The sequence below is a fragment of the Martes martes genome (genome assembly GCF_963455335.1).
Source record: "Martes martes genome assembly, chromosome: 3".
Classification (NCBI taxonomy): Eukaryota; Metazoa; Chordata; class Mammalia; order Carnivora; family Mustelidae; genus Martes; species Martes martes.
The window spans coordinates 137,939,883-137,964,842 of record NC_137890.1 but is presented as its reverse complement, the minus strand read 5'-3'; the positions used below and the strand labels follow the sequence as shown (position 1 = coordinate 137,964,842).

The window sequence follows — 24,960 nt, the reverse complement described above, 5'->3', positions numbered from 1 at the left end:
CTAGGGCATGTGCCTGCACGAGGAGCTAGTGTTGATCCAGGTGACTGCAGGCTGCTTAGCCAAACAAAATGGATTCCAAGGCAACAAAACCATGGGGTCGCTTAGCTAAAGTCTTTACACTGAGGAACAGGCAGCACAGAAACTCTCTTCCTAAATGAACAACCAACGAGTTTCTGACTTTGGGAGAAGAAAAAGCACTTCAGCCTTAGGGAAGTACTAGATGTCAGAACTGAGGCAAATTTTCGATATGAAGTCATTGAAAGATCATTGGACACCCGAAATAGATACTTTGACTGTTCTTCCTGACGCTCGGGTAAAATTTACTTGGGAGAGGGAAATGGTTGAGAAGTGTGTTACGCATTTAAATTTTACTCTAATTAAATTTAATTTGCTCATTTATAATTTCATGTATGAAAAGTATATTTTGAAAGACTTGGTTTGGTAAGGCAGATAGAGAAGAGTACTGAAGAGGTTTTGTTTATTTGTTTTACTGTTTTTTGCCTTTGGCAAAAGTTCCACGAGTACTAATTTCATCTGTAAGTGAAAAGTATTTATTATTAGGCCCCAGGCTCACATAAATACAGCAGCAGAAGTTTAAGAAACAAAGTAAAATCATTTTGATAGGTTTCAACAGATTTTTCCCCCTAATTCCACTCACATGATTTTATACCCATGAGGTTTAGAACTAAATAAGAATGTCAAGTTTTGAAATTATTTGGGGTGTGATTCTCTCAAATGAAAATTGAGGAAAACATTATTAAAGGCCTATGAGAAAAGTATAATGCATTTAAATAGCACAAATGAAACAGTAATCAGGGTCTCACACTGAGAAACAAGGTTAGTGTAAATTTAAGTGAACCCCAAACTCAGGAAGTCGAAATTCCTAATTGGGATTTTGTGGCTAACTGTGTGGGGGAATGGAGTATTGTTGATATTAGGACAAGATAAAAGCCAAGTGCAAAACTTGGGATACATATACCATGATCATCATTACTTGAGTAGTAATATGCATGTACTGAATCCCAACATTTCAAGGAGCATGTTAATTAGTTACCTTCCATGTTGAAGGAGTTTATATGCTACCTGATTGTTTGGCAATATTATGAAACATAGTATCTAGGTTTCTCACTGTGCAACATGGCAGAAAAAACAGATCACAGTGTTCTTATGAATGCTGTTTCTGTACTCAGATATATAACCACATCTATATTCATTCCAACACTTCAGGAATCCAAAGTAAAGCAAATGTGCCATTTAAACAATAACAATTGAAGCACCCACACACTGAAGTACACTTATGCAATAGCAGCTTCACAAATGAAGAAATGGTGGCTGGGAAAAATGAGTTCTATAGAAACTGAAACATGCAGCTGCAAGCCAGAGGATTTTACTTTATTTCTTCCCTATTCCCACCTCCACCAGTCACCAAATTTGGTTTGTTTAATGACATGTAATTTAAAGAGATATTTAGGAGATAAAAATAAGAAGACCTAAAGAAATATTTGGAGGCAATATGGAGAAGGATGAACCAAGAAAAAGAAATTTAGCACTTGGTACTTACATAGAAGTACATTTCAATAAATGATTTTGGAAGGCATTAATGAATATAAACATAAATTCATTAAGTACATGAACAGTGGATAAACTAAGCTACATATGATTCTGGTTTAGATGACTGAGGGAAGAAATATCAGCCAGGCTGTGCCATAAGTCGAGGAATACAGAAGAAAAGAGGGATTTATGTTAAATTTGAGGTTCCTATTATATTGTTAAGTGTATTAACAATATATTACATATTATGTTACATCCTTTTTGTTATTTTAATATTTTAATACTTAAATTTTAAATATTTGTATATATTTTATATTTCTGTTTCATTATATTATTAATTATATATTAACATCCTTTTTGCATATATATTTAAATATATATGTTTTGCTTTAAAAAAAAAAAAGTTGTTCAACCCTAACATTTAACTCCATGGATATTTGTCCCTTGGTTTATTAGAGTAATTCTGGAATATTTGATGAGAATTGCTTACAGTTTTTTTTCATAATTTAGACAAGAAGTAAAATCAAATATCATTCTTTTGAAGATGCATAATAGATATTACTGTAGGAATGGCATGAAATAGAACTGACAGTGCTTGAAACCATCATTTATAAATAATCACTTCTTGTTGGAAACATTGGAAACTGTAAAAATCAGCCTGAGAAAAATTAAACAAAAATGGTCCACGTAAAATAAAACTAACATGTAGCACAATTTGTTAGTGAGTAAAATGTGACTGAAGGTTTAAGGTTCTTGTGAAAATTTAATCTATAAAGTTTGAATGGAGAAAATTTGCTTTGGTAGACAAAACTCAAAATCGAAAGTATAACAATAATATCTTTATAGTCCAAAAATAATTGTACTGTCTTCATGGTAAAATTTAAAACAGAAGTAACTCTTCCAGATGAAAATAATTTAAATAAAATACAATTGAAAAATTGTAAATGGCTCGACAGTGCACTAGAAGAAACTGAACTAGAAATCAGTTAACAAAGTTTGCTCTGGAAAATACTTGATTAACAGTAATTCATCTAGGTTAAATCTTTGTGGCTAAGGTTGTTTGTAGAGACAGCCTCAAAACCCCGTTGGGGGTCAGTGTGGTGAGGCCAAAACAGCAGAGTCAACACATCCCACTTAACAGCAGCAGGATGTGGGTGGAGAGCTCTGGCAAGAGAGAGAGAGAGAGTGCATGCTGAAGTAGAGACCCAAGTCTGGGAGTCTCTAACAGGCATGTAAAAGTTAAAGCCATGGGAATGGATGAGCTCTTTCAGGCAAGAAGAGGACAGAGATTGGACCATAGTGCTTAGTGGGCAAATAAAAGGTAGAGCTTTGTGATGTGATAATGAAAAAGAGGATGATGATTACATTTTGTCTTTCAAGGTTACACTCTCCCAGGTAGCAATGTTTAGCACTGGCTTTAATATTTTTAAACTCTTCTAAGTTATAGCCTGTCTCCATATTCAATAAATATGGGAAATTATGAAACTGAAATTGTGCATTTCAGAGTGCATGCATAACAATCCTATTGTCCTGATGCTCAGATGTCAGCTTAAGTTTGGTCTTGATGTATGATATTTTGGACCATATTAAACATCTATTTGTCTTCTATTGCCTGTAAAAAGCAATTTAGTCTGTTTATCTTTTAGTTCTTTGATAGAATAAAGCTCTTCTGGATGCCTGCAAAACACCAGCCAGATTTCATATATCTAAGGCATGTACCACTTCGAAAAGTTCATCTCTTCACAGTGATTCAGATGAGCTGCCTTGGCCTTTTGTGGATAATAAAAGTTTCAAGAGCCGCTATTGTCTTTCCCATGATGGTATGAAACTTCTAAGTCAACTTTTTTTCTCCTCCTGACTTTCTGTTCTCTTTGGAAACACATATAACTGAAATTGGAACAGTAGAGTCATTTTGAGCAATTATGGGAAACCATGATGTAAACTTTAGCTGCTAAAGCTAGTGACTAAGATAGGATTTGAGATTATATATGAATTTCAGTGATTCATATTAGTTTTGTCTCTATCATTCTAAATATTTGTAGTGGTTTGAATTAACTGAAGTTGTGTAGAAGAATGTAAATTTTCAAAATGTAACATTAAAGATTTACTAGCAAATCCGAAAAACTAGGGGGATTTTCTAAAATTAAATTTTATTAAATATTTCAGATAAATTTCAAATACTTCCAAAAGTATAGCAGATTTGAATGACTATAATTAAAATACTATCAGCATAGATACGAATAATTTAATGTTCATCTAAAATAATGCAAACTATTAACTACATCTATTGAAGAAACAGTCAAATATATTTTGTAGGTTTTTCTTTTTTTCTGAGACAGTTTCTTTAAATGACTCCTTTACTGGATAAAATGAGAGCTATTATTCTGGGGATGTGGTAAGAAAAGGAAATGAAGGATGCAAAAATACAATGTTTATTATACACACATGTCTTCAAGTGTCATTTTAATCTCAGTCTTAATTGAAATCGACTTGTTCCCACCAAAAAAAAAAAAAAAAGCAACAAAGCTACCTCTCACCTCTCCCATTTTTATTTTTTCCCTGTTATAAATTATTTTATCATTTGCTTTAGGTGTTAGCTCTGGTATTTGTAAGAAAACTGATGGACTTTTTGTTTACGAAACGGGAACTCAGCTGGTTGGATGATTTAATGCCTGAGAGTAAGAAAAAGAAACTAGAAGATGCTGAAAAAGAAGTAAGTCAGAGCAAAATCAGTATCTTACAAAGAGAAGCAAATGGAACACTTGCATAGTAACCACTCCTTGCAAAACCACATCACTGTGTTTATCTTTAGATAGTTAGTGGTTACTAACAACCACAGGTGGACTATTAATGTTTGGAAGATTAATGCTTAAAATCATAAAGTTGAAACTTGAACACAGAGAGAACACAGGTCTTATATGAGAAAACCAAACCCTTGTGAAATATGCAAACACTTTGTACTTCATTATCCAAATTGTGAGGTTTACTTTTCTGTTCCCTCCCTTGTGGTTAGCAGAACCTTATTGATGCTTGCCTATTTCTAAGTTATGGTCCCGCAATGCTTGCTTTTTGATTGAATATGTGAGAAGGAAGGAAAGAGACAGTATTCTTGTTGGTATTTTTTAGGGAACAAAGTTTTAATGGCAAGATTCTAATTCTAATCAAAAGATTAAATTAGGGCGCCTGGGTGGCTCAGTGGGTTAAGCCTCTGCCTTCGGCTTAGGTCATGATCTCAGAGTCCTGGGATGGAGTCCTGCATCGGGCTCTCTGCTCAGCAGAGAGCCGGCTTCTCTTCCTCTCTCTGCCTGCCTCTCTGCCTACTTGTGATTTCTCTCTCTGTGTGTCAAATAAATAAATAAAATCTTTAAAAAAAAGATAAAATTAGTTATTTTTCAAATAGATGAAATGGTTATGATCTGATCTGCTTTCAAGGTGCTTTAAGATTGAGTAAATGTAGTTTGAGAAAATTTGGGGATTTAATTACTTCTGTGAATTCCTGATCTATCCTATTCTGTTTCATGCATTAAGATGATTTGTTTTATGGCATATTTAAAGTTCATGTGTAAGTCTAGGTCTCCTTTGAAGGCTAGTAACCATAATATTTTTAAGAAGTGCTTAAAAGTTTCTGTAAAAACTATGAAGAGTTTAACTGGAAAAAAAAAAAAAAAGACCTGTATACTGTTTACTGAAACAATTGAGTCCATAGATTGTAAAATACAAGAACAACATTTGCATGTGAATAGAAATGAAGATGAAAGAAAATATTTGGTGAGAATTCTTTCTACTTTTCCTTCATCTACAAGGTGGTCTGTACATATGCTGTTTCCTGTCTACAGCACAGTTTCTCAAACTGTGGATATATTCCTCTCTCCTTTGGGGAATTTGTTTGCAAACACTTCAATGGGTCTAGCTTTTACTCAGTCATTAGGTGAAGTCAGGTTAGGCCACAAAGTCTAATGAAATTTCTCCTCAGATGTTTTTACAAATATGGCTATCTAATATGTGACTGGCTGGCATTCTTTTACTTTTCTGTGGTGACCCATCACTGACAAAGGATTCCCACATTAGAGATGATCATGATAATGTATTTTATACATACATGTATACATCATGATGATGTATTGATCATAATGCTGTATCTTAATTTTGCACAATTATTTCAATTTTCCAAAATAATGAAGAAATACTTAGAAACATATTTTTAGTAATATTATTACAACATTAAAAATATGATATCATAAAATTATCATTATTTCTTTATTTTTCTGTTTGACATACTTAAGTATGAGATATTTTTTAAAATAAATATTTTAAAATAAATTTTAAAAAATATTTTTATACTAATATAAATATAAATATTTATATTTAAAATATTTTAAATAAATATTTAAAAAATTTTTAAATAATATTTAAAAAAATACCTTAACTAGGGTATTTCTTTTTAGGGCTTTAGTAAAGGTTTTATCTCCTCCTCTGATACCATTCAAGAAGAATATGACGGAATTTGGTATAAATTAAATGTAAATAAGATGGACAGTGGAATAAAAATTCTGCAGGTTTAAATTATCCATACTTGATGTAATTAAAATTATGCAGGTTAAGATAATCCTCAAGAAAGTTGAAATTCCAAAGAAGACAATTTTGAATATAAAAGTCATTGCCCATGTCCCTTCAGACTTTCTAATAATGAGAGTACTGTTAAGTATACTAAGGCAGTAACTTATAAATGTAATCTTGCTTTATTTTCATGCTTTGATTCCCTGTTTAAATGTCTCTACTACTTCCCTAGAATAAGTTAGCAAGAGCCCCAGCTGTATAATCATCCCTTTCACAGCATTCTCCTTAGGTCATATCCACACCGTGGAACATTCTTTTCCTTCCAGAACTTCGTAAAATGAAAAATGGTGTGTATATATAACACACTATGTTTAATATTCTTCCCTTTTAAGGAAAATTTTAGATTCTCCCTTTATATGTCTATGAAATATGGGAGAACAAATTTGATAGTAATCATTAATTTATTCACATCTCTCATTTCCATTGCCCAGAAGCACTCCTAAAGCTGCGTATGTATGGTACATGTGTATGTCCCAGATGTTCCATTTTGAAATTTATTAATCTCAGATAGGCAGAGACCCTATTCAATAAGCTTTTAACTTTTTTTACGTCATAGATCCACTGTACTCCAATGGGTGTTTACTGTTTTTTGATTATGAAGATATATATTTTAGAAGTAATCAAATACTACTAAATTTCCTAGAATTCATGTTTTCCAAAAGGACGCAAGCATAGATTAAAAATTTATTGAGGCAAATTTACCACCATGTCCTTCAAAGTTGAGTCTAAGAAAAAGTAGGGGGAAATCCCTTGCAATACCTCAATCAGGCAGCTTTAAAATGAGTGATAGATTAATGTGATGACGCTTGCGTGTGAATCCCAGCACGTGGAAAGAAACAAGAGAATCAATAATAAAATGTGGACACAATTCATTATTGAACATTTAAATATAGTTCTGACCAGTGCAAAGAAAGATAATTCTCCATCTGACAACTGGAGAAAGAAAAAGTTTAAAGATGTTCACTTTCTAACTTGGAATTAGTTACTAAAAGCGCATGATCAGTATAGCGAATGGGATGATTTAAGAAAGATTGCACTAGATCTTAAATCCTTGTTGGTTTTTTATTTGGTCACCCACATCTCAGTATCTCATTATCTTGAGGCTCTGGACTCCACTGATGGATGTGATCTTGTGACTGTAGTGTCTTATATGAAGGCTCAGTCTTCTATGAAATTGTGCATTCAGGTGGTAAATGGACAAGTTCTCCAGAAATGCTGCATTTCTGCAATTGCTCAGATTAATTGAGTAACTTTGATTGTGATCTGGAAAGATGGTAAATAGCAGAAAATGTTCAGCTCCCTGAGGCTCGAATTTAAAGTGGGCTCACCTCTTGTCCTTTTGATGATAGTTACAAGCTTGTACCTTTATCCTCCAGGGTTTTCTTATCTGTAGCCCACTTCTGGTCTTATGGCATTGAGAAAACATTAGTTTGACCTTAAAATTCAATAATGAGTTAAGCAGAATAAATAGCTACACAGGCCAGTCCAAGGTCGCAGAGCTTCTGTTCCAAATTTTCATGTACTTCATGCATATGCATATGCATATGCTTCAGTTTTTAGAAAGAAAGGATTATAATCAGGATAGAAATGAATATTGGAACCCTGACATTTTGCACATTGCTCTGTGTAAAGGGAAGACTGCAGAATCAAATTCTGGATGTCCAAATGTGCTCAGAGTACCAACATGCTTTCCTTCCTACTTAAATATTCTCTAGGACATTGTACACATTTGACAAAAGGGCTGCTGTTAAAAGCAGAAAGCCCCAGCAGAATGTTTGCTCCTGGGTGGGTGGGGGTAGAAGGCAGTTAATGTTAGATAAATCCTGGAAATTGAGCTCTGGACAGTGATTATGATATTGACACTTCTTGGTTTACGGAGGTTCACTCTAACATATATGGGAAAAAACAAAAAGAAGCAAGAGAGACTTATGATCTGTATGAAGAAGGATCACGAGCAAGGCAAGAAGATGCAAAAGTAAACTAAGAATAAGTGCAATTAATGCAATTAAATTACAGAGCAGGTCTTACTGCTAAGAAAGATGAGAATTGGTTGTGGATTGGGGAAGCATGGTCCAATTACTACACAGGCAAATGTTATTTCTAACTGAATCTTAGAGTAAGGCAAGCATAATCTTCATCAAGAGGTGATTTTCAAAATGTAGTTCTAGGACCTTTGCTGCATCAGCCAACACCTGGCAACTTGTTAGAAATGCAAATTCTTATACCACATTCCAGACCTATTGAATCAAAACTCTGTGGATAGACCCAGAAATCGGTGTTAACGGGACCTCCAAGTCCTTCTGACGCATGCTAAAATTTGAAACAAGACCTTTTCTAAAACCACAATATCTGTATCTCCAGGATATAATCTTCTAAATCCAAGCTACTCTATCAGAAGTTCTGTGTCTTATAATAATTTTGATAAGTCACTTGGAGATATCGAATCAAATGTTCTGATAAAAACATGCCACATCCAGTTATTTATTTGAATTCTGTGTAGACTCCTCTTTCTCTCCATTTTTCCTTGTTTAGCTTTCATTGTTAAAGTGATTAGTTGTATGTACTGGTTCTTCTATCTACTGGAAATTTTAATACATCCCTCTTAGATACATCACATTTCATGGCTTCCAGAGTACTGTGTGTGTGCGGGGGGGGGGTGTTTAACATTTGCAGCATTATCTTTAATATCAATAATCAAAGAAGAAAGTGGTCTGAGTTCTATGGACTTTGTTTTCCTCTTGGATAAAATAAAGGGGTCAAACTTGATTGCTGAAGTCCCTTTCATTTTTTAAGATTCATGAATTCTAAAATTTCTTAATATTTTCTGTAATACTCTAACCGTCTTCGTAACATTGGCTCTCTGCTGTTGTTCAGACTTTGAGCTATTTGAGGGTTCCTACATAGATACAGATTTTACCTGAGAAGTGGGTATAGTAACAGATGCTACCTATTTCACTAAAGGTAGAGCATTTGTCATGATAGATGAATGATCTTTTATGCTATCACAAAATATAATTCAGATCCATACTTCCTACTAATCAAAACACACCACAATTTTTTTTAAAAAAACCTCGTTTATTTGCTTGAGAGCGCGAACATGCGTGTAAGAGAGAGCAGTGGGGGGAGGGGTAGCGGGAGAGGGAGAAGCAGACTCCCCACTGAGTAGGGAGCCCCACACAATGTAAGGATACAAGGCTCATCCTAGGACCCTGGGATCATGACCTGAGCTGAAAGACAGACACTTAGCTGGTTGAGCCAACCAGGCGCCCCAAAACACACCACAATGTAACTCCAATTTTATTTTTCACTGAGCACAGGCCTTTGTCTCTAGCTGGGCTAGTTGTTATTGTCATATTTGTTTCTACTTTTTATTCTTAGCCTACATTGTTTCTAGAGTTTCTTCCTGTCTTCTACCAACCTGATCAAATAAGACTGGCTCAAATACTACTTCCTCTCTTCCTGTATTTTTGTGCAGTGATCCTTCTTGTCTGTCCTCTGAGAGAACAGTGTATGTCTTTTCATTGCTATGTCACCAGTACCTGGCAGACTACTGTCATGTAGATTATGCTCAATACATATTTGATAAATGGATTCGTGAGTAGGCTCCTGGATGATTCACTGTGTGCCTAGCCCATAATGCATGCTGAGTGTTTTGAGTGCCATTGATTTGATTTCTTTTTTTTTAAGCCTCAGTTTTCCTGCCTTTTACTAGATATAACATTAACTATCCTTCCCTTATGTAGTATCTGAAAAATGCTTTGACTGTCTTAATTAAAAGATGGCATTCAAATCACAGCATGAGTAGTCTTCTAGTCAAATTGGTGAAACCCTTCAAATGTTCTTGGGTAAACTTGGATCATCATCCTTTAACATCTTCACCATGTTGTAGAACTCAGTGTATTTTCGATGGACCCCGTGTAAATGAAGTGCTACATGGAACTCATTTTCAGGTCCTTCTGACTTATAAACTGATGGATATCCAGTTAGCTTTGTGCTCTCACTCTTTTTCCTGTATGATTGAGATAAACTAGGTTGTCATTGTCGTGACGGCCAATGCCTGATTTGACTGTTCCTCCCCAGAAAGTCTCAGATTTTTGGCTTCCTCACAGTGCTGCCTGGGATGCAGCCGGCCCTCCATCCCTGAGCTCTGGGGCCCACCCAGCTTCCTTCTGGCACTGAAGGCAGCGGCTGCTCTGCCACCCTTCTCTTCAGATAAGCATGGCTTGGAAATGCTATCTTTAGAGGTGATGAGTTTTTGTTTGGATAGAATTATGACTAGTATAAAGCCCACACATGCTAACAAGCCACAGAGTGCAAAATAATTATTGAAAGCAATTTGAGAGAAAAGTGGAAAATCATCTGAGGAAAAAACAAAATTGTTCCCAAAGCTTTGGTCCAATTTTTTGCTGTTACATTGAATCTTGAGCCTTCGTTTGCTGCTGCCAGGTCACCTAAGCACTGATGGCAGTGTTCTTCTCTCTCTCTCACTCACTCTTTTTTTTTTTAAATTTTACTCTTTATTAAACCTTTTGACATGCCTTCTTGACATCTTATTCCAAGTTGGTCAGAAATATACTATATACCAATCTTACCTTCCTGTGGACTACCAAGAAAAGCCTTGTCTTTTGCTTGTATCTTGGTTTTACCTAAATAGCATTTGGGATCACTGAATGTTTTCTCTTCATGTCCCTCCGTGTGTATTAAGGTAATGTTTTCTGTAGAAAAAGTAAACTTTTTTACCTGAAAGAATACATATGCTCAGTCCGTGGCCTCAATGTTGTGCTTATAAGTCAATATGACATATGTATTATGTTCCATATATAGTGACTAACCCATTTGCAAGGCATGCCTTATTCCAGGCTGCAGATGAGCTCTGCTCAAATGCTAAAATGTGTAGTTTCAAACCAATGATACTGTCTACTCATTTTGAATTAGTTTTAATAGTACTGCTAATGATAAGAGAAATAGTCTTAATATACATGAAATACATGTTACTAAAGTATATCATCTGATATCTATAATTACATGTATGTTTTTTGATACTTTTATTTTATTTCATAAAAGGAAAAATATTTTTGAAGAACAACAGAGAAAAAGAATAGGATTAGTTCCTATAAAATAAAGTGGTAATAGGTGCCATTCGTACCACAGCATATAAATGTAACAAAGGGTTTGTGTTTGACCAGGGCAGGAACTTACAAGAGAAAAGTAGCAGAGTCATGCCGTTCCTTGGACTTTCCATTATTACACAGCACAGACTGGCCATAGATAACTGTAGGCAGCGTGGTTGAAGTCCCGGCAGAGGGAAGCCTGCCTTGGTCAGTAGGTTGGATGTGGACAGAGAGCACTCCAAGAAGTGAAAATGAGACCTGCCCCCACATTACATTTTATATTCATAGGTTAGCTAACAGGCTCTAGAAGACACTGTTTCTCTAAGTAACAAGAAATATGGCAAGGACTCTTCAGAGGCGGCATGCAAGTTAAAGGCCAAGGTCTGGACGGTGGTAGGAATGGTCTTTCCTGTCAGAAATGATATCAGCCAAAGGTCATGTCTTTCCAGAAGCTGATTTAGATCAGCCAAGATACGGCTAAGCTCCTAAAAGATGAATGAGCCTCCAGGGTCATCCCATTTTCTCTAGCTCTTCATCTCTAACTTCAAGTTCCATTTTTGATATTACACAAGGAATAGGATCTTGCTATCAGTGACAATACAGATGCACCTAGAGGGTAGTATGCTAAGTGAAATGTCAGACTAAGACAGACAGATGCCGGAAATTCTGATTGATTGTGATGATTTTACTCAACATGGAATCTAAAAAGCAAGACAAATGAATAAACAAACAAAAGGCAGAATCAGAACTATAAATACAGAGAACAAACTGATGGTTGCCAGAAGGAAGTGGTGTTGGGGGGATGGGCAAAATCTGTGACAGGGAGTGGAAGATACAGGCTCTTGGTTATGGAATGAATAAGTCACAGAATAAAAGGCACCACAGAGGGAACATAGTCAATGGTATTGTCATAGTGTTGTATGGTGACAGGTGGTAGCTACACTTGTGGGCATAGCAAAGCGTATAGAGATGTTGACTCACTATATGTACACCTTGTGTGTCAGTTACACTAAAAGAATACATTAAATAAATAAAATTCCATTTCTGGAGTTAGAACTAATGATTCTAACATTTTTAAATGGCCCCAAATCATTCTCTGAACTTGAGTGTTGCTAATTGACCCATTTGAAAATAAGTGCATTATATAGGAGCTATAATCTGTAGATAACTAAAATTTTTTTGGCGCATGGAAAAAAGTTGATAACATTATTGAAAACTAAACCAGGACATTTCAGCATGGTAGGAAAAGATTATCTGTATCTTAAAGATATGGTTTTAAAGTGTTCTATATGAAGAAATGAATATATGAAGTATTTCTACCTTTTGGGGATGGGTCGGATATTGTGGTTGTAAGAAGAAATCTGAGGCATAAAACAAAAGCCCAAGATGTGTCTGGTGGAAAGCACATCTGTGTTTTTGTCCATACAGAAAGGTGACGTCTCAGAAAAAGTTTCTAGAGCACTTGTTCTCAAAGTGTAGTCTTTAGACCAGCATAATCAGCATCACCTGGAAACTTACTAGAAACATAAATTCTTGGGCCCTACTCCAGACCTACTGAATCAGAGACTCTGGAGGTGGGGCCTCACAATCTGTATTTTTTTCCAAAGCTCTCTAGGTGATTCTGATGTAAAATAAAGCTTGAGAACCACGGTGCTAAATATATCCCTCATTCCCTTCTGACCGAGCATTCTGGGATTGTAATTTAAGCCTTATAACAATGAAAACAATTACACTGTCCATATGTTTTTCCTTTTAAAATTTGGATTATTTAAAAAAAGTCTGCTTGGAAATTAACCACGTTTTACATTGAGTGACATGAAGGAGATTGTTGTTAGCATTTAAATTACTTTGTGGTATGAGACTCTCATTAATTACTTATGTTCTTGGTAGCTGGTGCTTTATTGAAAGGACCTGTGCTAGCATTAATAAATGCAAACAAAGTGGAAGGTCCTGAGGTTAATGAGATAGTGAAACATTAATCTGTGTTTCTTCTTTAATGTAAAATGGAGACTCATCAGGTTCACTTTATATATTTTACATTTGTCTTTCCAGGAAGAACAAAGTATGCTAGCTATGGAAGAGGAGGGCACGGTGCAGCTCCCATTGGAAGGGCACTATAGGTAAGACATACACATAAAAGCTTGGAGTCATAGATGTGTTCTTATACGCTAAAGAATTTCCTACTGTGTGGATTCCTGCAAAGATTTGTTGAAGCTGTGTTAGAATAGAAAGAACTGAAACTAGGAGTTAGATTACCCTGTCCTAGTACTAAGTTCTGACACTAACAACTGTGTGAGTATAGCCCAGTAGCTTAAAATGAAGGGGGAGGGGCAGCGGGAAACCTTGTTTGTAGTCTTTTCTTCTCATATTTTATAATTTTTACAGAAACATTGTATTGCTCTCTTTCTTAACCTCGAAAAGTAGCACTTGAATATGGGTTGAGATTCGATGCCAGGATACATGAGCTAGGTATTCACTAAATTGATCCCAGGTAAAGGTTTGAACTCTGGAAGGTTACCCCTAAAATATGGCATTGCCAAAGAGATGATCCATTTCTTGAGTTAGAGGATTCAATTATACCAGTCATTTTAGAAAATATTTATGTAACTCTCCAAAATATGTTATTCTTCTTTAGATACAACAACATGCAAAAGAATCCAAACTCTTATGCATTATAATAAAGACCTATGAAAGTATTTGGCCAAAAATTGTCTGTATGCATATGAGATTAATATATAGTCTCAAAGTGCTTAAGGATAATTTAAGGCCATGCCAGTAAAAAAGGAGGGAAAATTTTTCTCTGAGGAGGGAATTTATCATACTATTGACCAAAAAATTAGAATCTTCTAGATCTTCAGGGTGTGCTGTAAAATCACATTCCCTAGGTTTTTAAAATATAATCATCTACCACATAATCATGGAAAGTCATTTTATCTTTTTTCAAGCAATATTCAAGTTTTAAAATCCTGTTGATCGTTTCGTCGAATCAATATATTCCCACATGTATGTTGTAGAAACTTAGTCTCATGTGGTACCCCTCTTGGAAAGATGTTTTGGTTCGATGTATTTCCATACTGCATTCCAGTGTGGAGACTCACAATGCATGCTGCCATATTAAAGAATCTAAGGGGTACTGCACTTTGTTAAAGTTTAATTTTATTTAATCCAGCACTTTCTTCCTTTAAAAAAAAATTTTTTTTTTAAATTCCTTTTCAGTGTACCAGAATTCATTGTTTATGTACCACACCCAATGTTCCATGCAGTACGTGCCTTCCATAATACCCACCACCAGGATCACCCAACCTCCCACCCCCCGCCCCTTCAAAACCCCCAGATTGTTTTTCAGAGTCTGTAACTTTCTAAACTCTTTTGCTTATAAGACTCATTGTCATATAATATCATGAAAAACATGTATTCATACAACATTCTTTTGGAAACTGGTTGATCTCATGCTTTGAGTCACTAAGGGCTGCTGGATTTGAGGAACTAAAGAATGTATTTCTAGACTGGGAAGGGAGGGAGCCTGTGAGATGCAAGGATTTGCTCCAGACCTTTGGTGTCCCTCTTAAAAGTCTTTCTTGTTGCCCTCTGTGAACAACCACCAACGAGGGTCATGTGAGGTCAGCCTAGGATTTCTCTAGAACATGGTTTTTTTTGTTGTTTTGTTTTGTTTTGTTTTGTTTTGTTTTGTTTTTCCCCTTCACAGCAGGCTATCTTTTCCACGTGTAGTAAGAAGAGTGCTGTTTTCTCACTAGAAACTTTCTTCAACTTGGCCTGTGATTTATCTCTGCTGCTATTTGGTTGTGTTTCTAGCCCTGGGAATATTTTAGAGAGTTCTGAATGTCACCTATAATTGGTGTCATTTTAAAATGCAAGAAAAGCACCCGACATTGTACATGTCCTGATACTGTAGGCTCCCCTAGTCATTTGGAAAGCCTTCTGCCAAATACACAGACTGCCTTCATTTATTCAACAAATACTTGTTGAGTGGGTACCAAGTGTCAGGCCCTGTTTGAGTCTTGGGTGAACAGTTGCAGACAAATGGTCAAGAAACCTTGTCCTCATAAGACTTATGTTCAAGTGGAATAGATCGAGGTAGGGGAGGCAGAAAATGAACAAATGAACAAGTAATAGAGTACGGTATTTTAGATGGTGAAAAGTGCAGTGAAAACAAAAAGCAAAAAAGGATAAGTGTATTCTGAGGGGATGGAAATAGAAATTTTAAATAGAGTAGTCAGCAAAGACCTCTCTGAGTAAGTGACATTTAAACAAAGGAGAGAAAGAGTTGTACCATGTAAAGGATCGTCATGGGTAGAAGGAAGAACAAGTACAAGGCCCTGAGGCAGTAGCTAGCCTGTAGTATTCCAGAACAGTCAGGAGACCTTTGCATTGTGGCTGGAGAGGAAGGAGCAGGGTCGTGATGGCAGGAGATGGAGTTGGATGGGTCAGAGCCTATGGTCCATCTACCAGGCTCTTTCTGAGTGAGTGAGAGCCACTGTTGAGTCTGAGAGCTATGACTGTAGTGGCAAGAGCCTAAGCCGTGAACACACAGAACCTCATCTCTGTAATTTTAAGTGAATTAGGAAACAGTAGTCAAAACCAGTTTCTATATAACTAGAATCTTTGATTTTGATTTTGATTTTTCATAGATTTTTCAAAGTATTTGTGAGACTATTCCTTATTTTTTTAACTATCAAAAAAAATACTGTACTAAGGCACAAGAGTGTCCTATATATAGTATCTGTCTCTAGACAACTGCAGTTACTTATTTAATTTTTTAAATTTCATTTTGGGTAAACTATCTAGAGATGATCCATCTGTGATCAATATTTCTGATGAAATGTCAAAGACTGCCTTGTGGAGGAACCTTCTGATGACAGCTGATAACTCGAAAGATAAGGAGTCAAGCTTTCCTTCTAAAAGGTTTGGATTCCAAAGTAATGTGAATTTGTATTGATCCCAACCATTTTATGACATGAATCCATTAGCAAAAGAATAGTATTGGTTTCCATTGAATTTAGGTCTAATATATTTCAGAAAGTTCTTTTTTAAAAGTAGGCAAAAATTGTAATAGGTACATTTGTTAGTTTGTTTTTCAACATCTCCCTTTCAAATTAAAAGCTCACTCCAAAACTATGACAGTGAAAAAACAATGCTATAAATGAGTCCCGATGCATGGCATTTTTGGACATTCATTTGGTCTACTCTTTTGCAGTAAGATTCCATTACATTCCTTCATCACCCACCTTCCAGGACCCTATTAGATGTCTGACCTCATTTTGCACTCCCCCCTTGTCCTTTCTGAAACCCTATGTGCATGTGCAATGGTTATTTCTTATTTAGTATATTTCCAGGCCCCTATTCCAACCCCCTGAAAATCTTGCCTAAATTCCTTATTCTGAAACTTTCAGCTCCAGAATGTTCTATGGATTCTTATTTCTCTGTATACAAACAGCTCCCATAGTTGTAGATGCTAAGTTTTAAATGCATGCTGGGGGAGGAGTGTGTCCTTAAATATCAAGAGTCATCACATGATTTCCATTGAATTTTCCAGAATTAGTAAATAAGGGTTCAAACCACCCAGGCTTCTTAGTTGCTGATCTGAAGAAAAATCTCTATGTTATGTTAATAGCATAAGAGTGATTGAGGGATTTGGGACAGTGTTTAACTATTAACTTCCTTTATTTTCATGACCTTAAATTAACTTTTTCTACTTAATTTTTATATTACATTTTTGTCATAAGCTCCCCTTCCTAATCACTCTAGAAGCTGATTCCCCAAAGGTAAGACCCTCTCCCTCAAACCTATTCCTTGGTTGTATTTCCTGATGTTAAATGGTGTCTTCTAGAAACCTGGTCAGCCTATGTTCTCTATGTGAGTTTTGGGGAGGCAAAAGTCATGGAGAGTCTTGGGCTTAGATCCAGTATCAGACAGAGTGTTTATGGTATTCCTATAACTACTCAACTCTTTAAGAAGGTTTGAAACGTGACTGAACTTTTTCCCCCACATGATTTATACAAATGCATCATATATAAATCAACAAATCTCATAAAACTGTATTAGTAATGACATCAAATTTCTATATTGGAAAAAAGAAAATTTATCCTTTGAATTAAGAAATTGCAAAGCTGGGAGCTTCCATTTATGCACCCCATGCTTCCAAACCTTTAAACTTTATCTGGCTTCACGAGAAATATTTGGAAATGAGAGCTCAGAAAAGATATTACATTAGACTTACAGAATCTCTTATTGCTGGTTTTTGTCACCCCAAAATGGCATGCTGCTTCAGTGTCATCTCTGTCCCGAAAAGACAAACAGTAGACGTGCAGAGTCTTCATCCCAGAAAGCTGGGGGATTAGTCATCGCTCTCTTTCTCTCTCTCTCTCTCTCTCTTTTTCTCTTCTTCCCACCCCCTGCCCCGACCCCACAGACAACTACCTCTAACACACCAGAGGTTAGTTAAGTTAGGTTAGTAGGCTCCCTCAGACTTTTGATTGATGTCTTCGGTCTTTAACAGGGCTTTAAATTCTTCATGTATTTCTTTGCTTGGCTCAAGCAGAAATAGTATTTTATTCTAAATCATTCTTTATATTCCTTTCCCAAAGATCCTTTCCACAGTCTGATAGAGTCATCCTCACAGTAACTCTGTTTTGGTAGAAGTCTTGGAAGAAAATCAGAGTTAGGAGAAGGGTAATTTCTCAAACCCATTGGAATATGTGTTTGTGGACTCTTTCACATTAAAGATATGGCATTTCTCTGATTCTTTAAAACATGGGAATTCCAGGTTTATGAGCTCCAAATAAAATGCCAGCCATGGGGATATGTGGACAATTTGAGACAACCAAACTTACAGATACTGTTCTTCCTGCACTAAATGGATCCAGAGTACAAACACTTTCTTGGTTTTCTGTTGGTTCAAGCAATAAATTTTATGTCATGATATTTTAGGTACTCCTTAAAGGAAATAGTAAAGTCAAGTGATGCTTTTCATCAGAAAACCTTAGCTGTTTTTAAACAACACAATGTGCCCTTAAGCAGGTCCAGTTTTATTAAGACCATCCTTTATAATTTGATATAATCACTCGTTTCTTACTCTTTGAGCATACGTTACCACTAACATGAGACTCAAAACTATTGTGCATGGAAGTTTACCCTTAGATATGACGAAATCTGTAGCTTTCCATGTGAAAATATCTATCAGTTCATGGCTAATGTCTTTTATCTTTATAACAGTGGAAACTGGCAGAAAACGTGTGGCTTTCACAAATCCTAAAACCACCCACACTAATGACAATACCCTCCCAAAGCCATTGCTTTCTCATGGTGTGTTTGTTGAAGGCATTGAAGTGTGATGACCGGGAACTCCAAAAATTTTCTGCCTGCTAGAGTATCTGTTGGCAAATGAAACAAAAACAAAACAGAAACCTAAAGACCAGGTTACCGGGTCTGTATCTCTTGAGACCTAAGCTGGCTTCCTGGCAGATTTTGGCCCCTGACCCTCACCCCGTAATGCATCCTGTCCCTCGCTATTGGTCCTGCATGCCTGTCAGAGCATCAGAGAAGCCTAGATATTTTTCCTTAGTGGAGTTTGGAACAGCAGTTGTATTTTCTCCATCATTTCATTCACTTCTCACTGCTAAAAATGTCTTATCCAGTCTGACTGAAAGAAGGATCTAAGAACTAATTGCAAATTTGACCACATCTGTAGGATGTCTAATTTGATCCTTGTTCAACAGTGCAATGCATACATGTGACAAGCTCCTCTGTGGCTTACTGAATTGGATTGGCAGAAATAGGTCTCATTAAAAACCACATTGCATGAGAATACAATTGCTATGTTTTATAAAACTGACACCCAAGATTGACATTTCTTGGGAAGGTAGCCGGCAGCATTGGGAAAAACAGCCCTTGATTTTTGCCCTGGTGGCTGAGGCTAGGCTCTGAGGCCACCTTCTCTGCTCTCCTCTGGCTACCCACTTCTCATATCCCAGATTCTCCTTCTTTGCTCTGATTTCCTAGGCTGATGCCCTCTCATGACTGCTTGGTAAATGTTGTTCATAACAACTATTTTGGTGTGATTGAAACATAACAGTTTCATAGATTGCTTGGCAACATGAAGGTAGCAGGTCATGTTCTGCTGTCTCCTGAAATATTATTTCCTTATATTTTAAATTGTAACTCCTTGAAGGGCAGGGCACTGTCTCATCTACCTTTGATTCTTAGGTTTTGTAGAGGAGCTAGTATATAATAGATATGTAACATATGTCTATTGCCATAGCTATCATAGATATGACACATAGTTGATAAAAAGTAGTAGTATGTTTATTACAATGAAAGTTTAGAATTGATTGGAATCCTGAAAAATGAACATAACCAGAAATAAAGAGAGTAATAGGCATACAGTAAGAAGGTAGGTTCAAGTCAATCATATTTTTCATGGAAATCTTGACCTGGTTATAAAATTTCTGCTTCGTAGTTTGTTGAAATCTAATCTGATACCCAAACCACTGGTTTTAAAGAGGGGGAAAACCCCCACCCCAATCATTTCATTGATTATTGTTTTGTAACCGAATAACCAGCATGACCAAAGCAGGACATCGGGACAAAGCAAACCTGTGAATTAAGTCAACATTCTGAATCTTTTCTCACTGCTCGGTGACTAATAGTGCCATTGGGAATGTGCTGGTTTCTAAAAAAGTGTGGAGCAGAACATCGTGCTCACAGGAGCCGTGTCTGTGTGGAGATTCCTTTATGTCTCCATCCCTACAGTCTCCTACAGAGATGATCTTTTATTCTATTTTCATTGTAATTGAGAACACCAGCCTCAGAATTCTGGCATTTGAGCTGTAAGAGAATTTAGGGACCGTATACCCCAAACTAATTTACAGATGAGGAAACCAAGTCCCAGAGAGATTAAATAACCAGTCCAAGGTCCCACAGCTCTTCCTTGGCTTCTGGGACCTGAACGTAACCTTCCAGTTTCCAGTCCGGGCTTCCTCAGCTGCCCCCATGCTGCCCTTTCTCGCTGGCTTTGTGTGGGAGCCAGGTAAAGCCCAAGGGAAGGTTAATTTGGAAAGTAGGGTAGCAGACACTTGTCATATGAAAGGCACTTAAAGTAGAAGAAAGTGAGTCATGCAGATAGGGGAGTTAAAAATACAGAGTTAAGGCTCTCAACACATCATGTGCACACTGTCATCTCTTCTCGTGGAAGGAGAAAAGAAAAGGGAGAAAAGTTGCTTTGCTCTGACCTGTAAGTAGTGTGTGCTGAGAAGTGTGGCAGGCGTACACGCGGGTGCCATAGACACTCGCTCACACCAGCTCTCAGCGCTGGCGGCGTGCCACAGATGGCAGAAGCTCGGGCACGTCTTACCTGATGGTGCCGGGTGGCGGTGACAACTGAGAAGGGCTGTTTCTAGCTTGAATTGGAGGAAAAACAATTTTAAAAACACACTCGTAGAATGTGTCTAAGTTATTGACCACTAAGAAAGCTGCGCAGGAGGCCGCGTGGAAAAAAAAAAAAAAGGTTTTAACTGTCACTTGATTACTTTGAGAAGAGTTAGAAAACTGAGGGTTTCCCCACCACCAACTATTTCATAAATTTATATTTAGGGACAAAGTTAGCGGTAAAAACGGTGGGGTCCTCTGGCTCAGGGCCCTAGGGGGCAGGGAAAGACATGGGAGGCCGCAGGCGTGGCGGGCTCTGGCCGGTGCTGGGAGTCGTTGGGGTGTGAGCGTGTCTGCCCCTTGGGAAGCGTGTATTTCTTGCTGGGAGCTTCCCGCTTGTGAGCATGTTATTTGACTTCTCCACAAAAAGTGTTAACACGAGAGTAAGAAGAGTGTTCATTGGACAGATATCGAAAAAAAGCATAGACAAAGATGGTAGAGTCTTATTACCAGCTTGCCCATCCCATAAGGTTCATTGGAGAACAGACAAAACGGAAGTCACTTGGGAATGAGTTGATTCTGGAGGGAGTGAGGTGAGGGCCAGGATGAGGGTTAGTCTGCACAGGTGTTTGAAGGGTGGGGGGTGGGGACGAGCATGTCCTCTAGAGCAGCGGAGATATGTCTGTCCTGCTGACCACAACACAGTGTTCACCAGAGATCAGGACCCAGCGTGGGCACAAAGGATGAACCCCTTACAGCAAGCCCTGTGCTTCGTCCCACAGCATCTCGTTGGTGTTCCCATGGTCAGTGCTTTCTTAAGATGGGGGCCACACTGACATTTTCAGCCACCATCACTAATTCTTCTGGCCAAACGAGGACGATGGCATCGATCCTGCATGCTTCTGGAACTGTTTTAAAATGTCTGGTTTTTGTTTCTTAGTTCCTGTTTTTTTTGAATTTCCCCCTTTCTGCAGTTCTTGGTTTCTACCTCACAGAGTGCAGAGGATTTTAATTGTTGCTGTCTATCCACGCTTCGCAGCATGAAAGTGCAATGCTAAGGGCCCATGTGGTGCTTTGGGGTTGATGGGTTTTGTGTGTGAGCAAGCAGATCTCACAGTAGCCGTGCAGGATTGCAGTAATAAATGTCTCCTTTTCTCCCCCCCCTGTAGCATTGAAAGCCGAAAAGAGAAGAAAGCTGACTCAGGGAAAGGTGTTGACAGGGAGACTTGTCTATGACTTGATCTTCAATTTATTTTTTACATATATATGAGAAGAGTGCCACAATTATTAATAAAACTGCTTTGATCATGTATTGTAAATTCTGTCTCTCATCCCCAATCCACCTTCATACTGTAAGTAGTGCAATACTTGTTTCATTTCTGTGTTTAAACTTCTGAACAGTGAGACACCCTCGTGAGCATATACACTAGCTAATGCAAGAATCTCTGTGTTCCTTGCTGTATGTTAGACATTTGTCAACACTGGATTCTCATGGTTAGTTTTATGAGAGCAATAGCTTTCTTAAAGAAATGTCACATTTACCTAGTTTGTATTTTCCTACTTTAGTGACCTGAAGCTACCTGATAATTTCATTCAGAAGAATTTTGAAAGGTAGTCTTACTCCTTATTTTTTATAGCTTAGCATTAGTGACTTATTTCAAAAGACCCAAATCAAAAAGTTAGTTTGGAAGCATTTTTTAATAATTGTATTTATGCATTTCCTTGATTTACTATGATACATTTAATACTTAAGAGTTTATATGTAACTAAAACTTAAAGTCATTTGAAAAAATATATAGAAACCTGTTCACAACTTGTTTAAAAGAATCAGAAACTAACGCAGAGTCAGGTAGTGTCTGCTTAACAATTCAAGTTGTGATTTACACTATCAAACACTAGGCTTGTAGGAAATGCTTCAGGAAAACTTTGTAAGTTTTGTGAGATTTTCAATATAAACCTTTATCAGAAATATGCCGTTAAATTTCTCTCCCGTTTGAAACAAATGTTTCCCAAATAAACTTCTTCTATACACAGCTGTGGAAGGCCACATGGTGAGTCCTTGTATATGAAATTTCACTTCTGTGTAGTTCTTCTGCTGCTCAAGGTCCAGTACTGCTTAATGCTGCTTCTGAATCATGTTCTAACGTTAGGCTGACAGGTCTCCAACTATATTTTTCTCTTCTTCAAAGCTCTTTTCCACTTTTTAATTGAATGCATGTTGTAGAAAAATAGTCTTTTCAATGAATATTTCAGATTCTGTTCGAGAAGATTCTGTAGATATTTCAGTCCATATGAAAACATCCATTTTTACTAAGCTTGCACAAGAGGAAGGAAAGTTAAGAATTTTTGAGCATTACTAAAAATATGGTATTTCATTTCATTTTAGATAATGTGAAGTTAATAAAGATGGAATCTTGTAGTGCTCTCATTTCCTAAGTATGACCAGTGATCATCAATCTTATGATCTGCAGTGTCCAATTTTACAATGATTCAGAGCCCCATGGCTTCTCCAAACTATTAAGTACATATTTTGTGTGTAAGTGCACATGAAAAGTGAAAAAAAAAATCCTCTTGTGATCAAGCTTACGAGGGAAATAAAAAACCCCAACAAAGCCTCCATTAGACTCAACATTTTGATATTTCTGAAAACTCCCCTGACAATCTTTTAAGGAGCCATTTCTTTCATGGAATGTAAACCTAAAAACTATAAGAATAATTTGCAGCTAATACAGTTTGTGTTTATAAATGCCAAGGAAAAATACAGAAGCTTTCCATTCCAAGTGTGTTGCCTTTGTGTGTTTTATAATACAGATACCATATTGTGGACATCCCCATTGTTGTATGATTTAGACTAGCTGTACAGCCAGTCAGTCCCCAAAGCAGCCTCCTAGTGTTTTAATATATTAATAACTGTTCTGTTACAAATGATCATAGTGAATTAAAACCTTCACATGATCACTTATTTGAATAAGCAATCATACCCAATGAAATTCTGTATTTCTGAGTATTTTTATAGTCATTTTGTTCTTGTGTGAATTTTAATGCTATCTCTATGTTAATCCTAATATTTTGAAATCATATAAAATATAAGAAAAAAATGTAGTGTTATATATTTCCTCCTAATTTCAGATTCCTGGTCAAAATTACTGAATATCTTGAATGTAATTTATTGCAAAGTTCAAGTAATGTGTAAATGTGACTAGGATATTGTGTTTTTCACAACTAAGAAATGTTATGTGGAAATAAATATTTATCCTAATTAATTTCCTTGCACATTTTAAATTGTGATGCAAAGTGTCTTGTCTTTCTTCTCTTTAGTGTTAATCAGTAAATCAATGTAGAACATTTTAACTGAACATAATATTTAAATTTAAACACCGTTGTCAAGAAAATTTGGTGATGTAATGTTTCAAGAGTACTCAGACAATTTGAAGTTTATGAAAAGAATATTATGAGAACTATAGTAGGATATATCTCTTCATTTTCTCAGGAAATTAGCGACTTGGGTGCAAATGGCATTGCTCCCAAGACTAGCAAAATCTTCCAAAGTCATTGGTAGGATTTCCCATAAGTAGAACTCCTTAGACTTTTGTTTTTCCGCCCTACCCCCAACATCCACCAAGGGAAAAGCATTTCCTAAAATTTCTCTGCTCCCTCTTTGTTACTCTGGGTCACATGGGACCCATAAATATTCTTTTGTAGCCATCTAGCAGTACGTTATGGAGGTAATTACATTCAGAACTCTAATGTACAGGTTAGAATTTTTTCTTTTGTCCCGTGTGTTTACTTTATAATTCCTACCATTTAACAGTCTTTGATATTGGGAAGTTTCTTCCTAAATTTAATCTGAGTATCTCCTTGGTATTGTTTAAATCCACAGTTTAATAGAAACTTGCCACTGACAATTCACAAGCAACTTGTCTTTCAACGCTATCCCTAGATCTGTTAGGATTTTTCTTGGCTCTTAAAAGTGTGGCTCGCTCCTTCCTTCCTTCCTTCCTTCCTTCCTTTTTCCTGTCTGCACCTCCATTCCTGTTTAACTTTAACTGTTCACTCCTGGTCACTTGACTATTTTATGATTATTTCAAGATTGATACCCAAATGTTCTAATAAGTATCTTGTATATTCATTCATTGAAATGAAATAAGATTTACAAGCACTTGAAAATTTGACGAGAGTAATTTGGATATGATGGTTCTCTATCTATTTGGAAAGGCTACTTGCCATCATCCCCTTGAAGAAGCCAGATATTCAAGGATTACTGGTAATGCTTTATTTTCTAGATCTCCTGGGATGT

At 36.6% G+C, this 24,960-nt stretch overlaps 1 protein-coding gene across 8 annotated transcripts in view; it reads left to right on the top strand.

The window, feature by feature from the left end:
- SLC4A10 (solute carrier family 4 member 10) overlaps positions 1-23,918 on the top strand; it is a gene marked incomplete at both ends in the record, with an annotated part of 302,735 nt that extends 278,817 nt beyond the window's left edge. For 7 of the 8 annotated variants that reach the window (XM_080799605.1, XM_080799609.1, XM_080799604.1 and 4 more), the window contains 5 exons: positions 3,198-3,371; positions 4,142-4,264; positions 13,332-13,399; positions 16,086-16,202; positions 21,833-23,918. In XM_080799605.1, coding sequence (XP_080655731.1) covers positions 3,198-3,371; positions 4,142-4,264; positions 13,332-13,399; positions 16,086-16,202; positions 21,833-21,899 — 549 coding nt within the window. Of the gene's footprint in view, positions 1-3,197; positions 3,372-4,141; positions 4,265-13,331; positions 13,400-16,085; positions 16,217-16,400; positions 16,445-21,832 lie in introns of those variants that run through there. The other variant, XM_080799610.1, reaches the window with a different exon arrangement.
- Between the last annotated feature and the right edge of the window lie 1,042 nt (positions 23,919-24,960).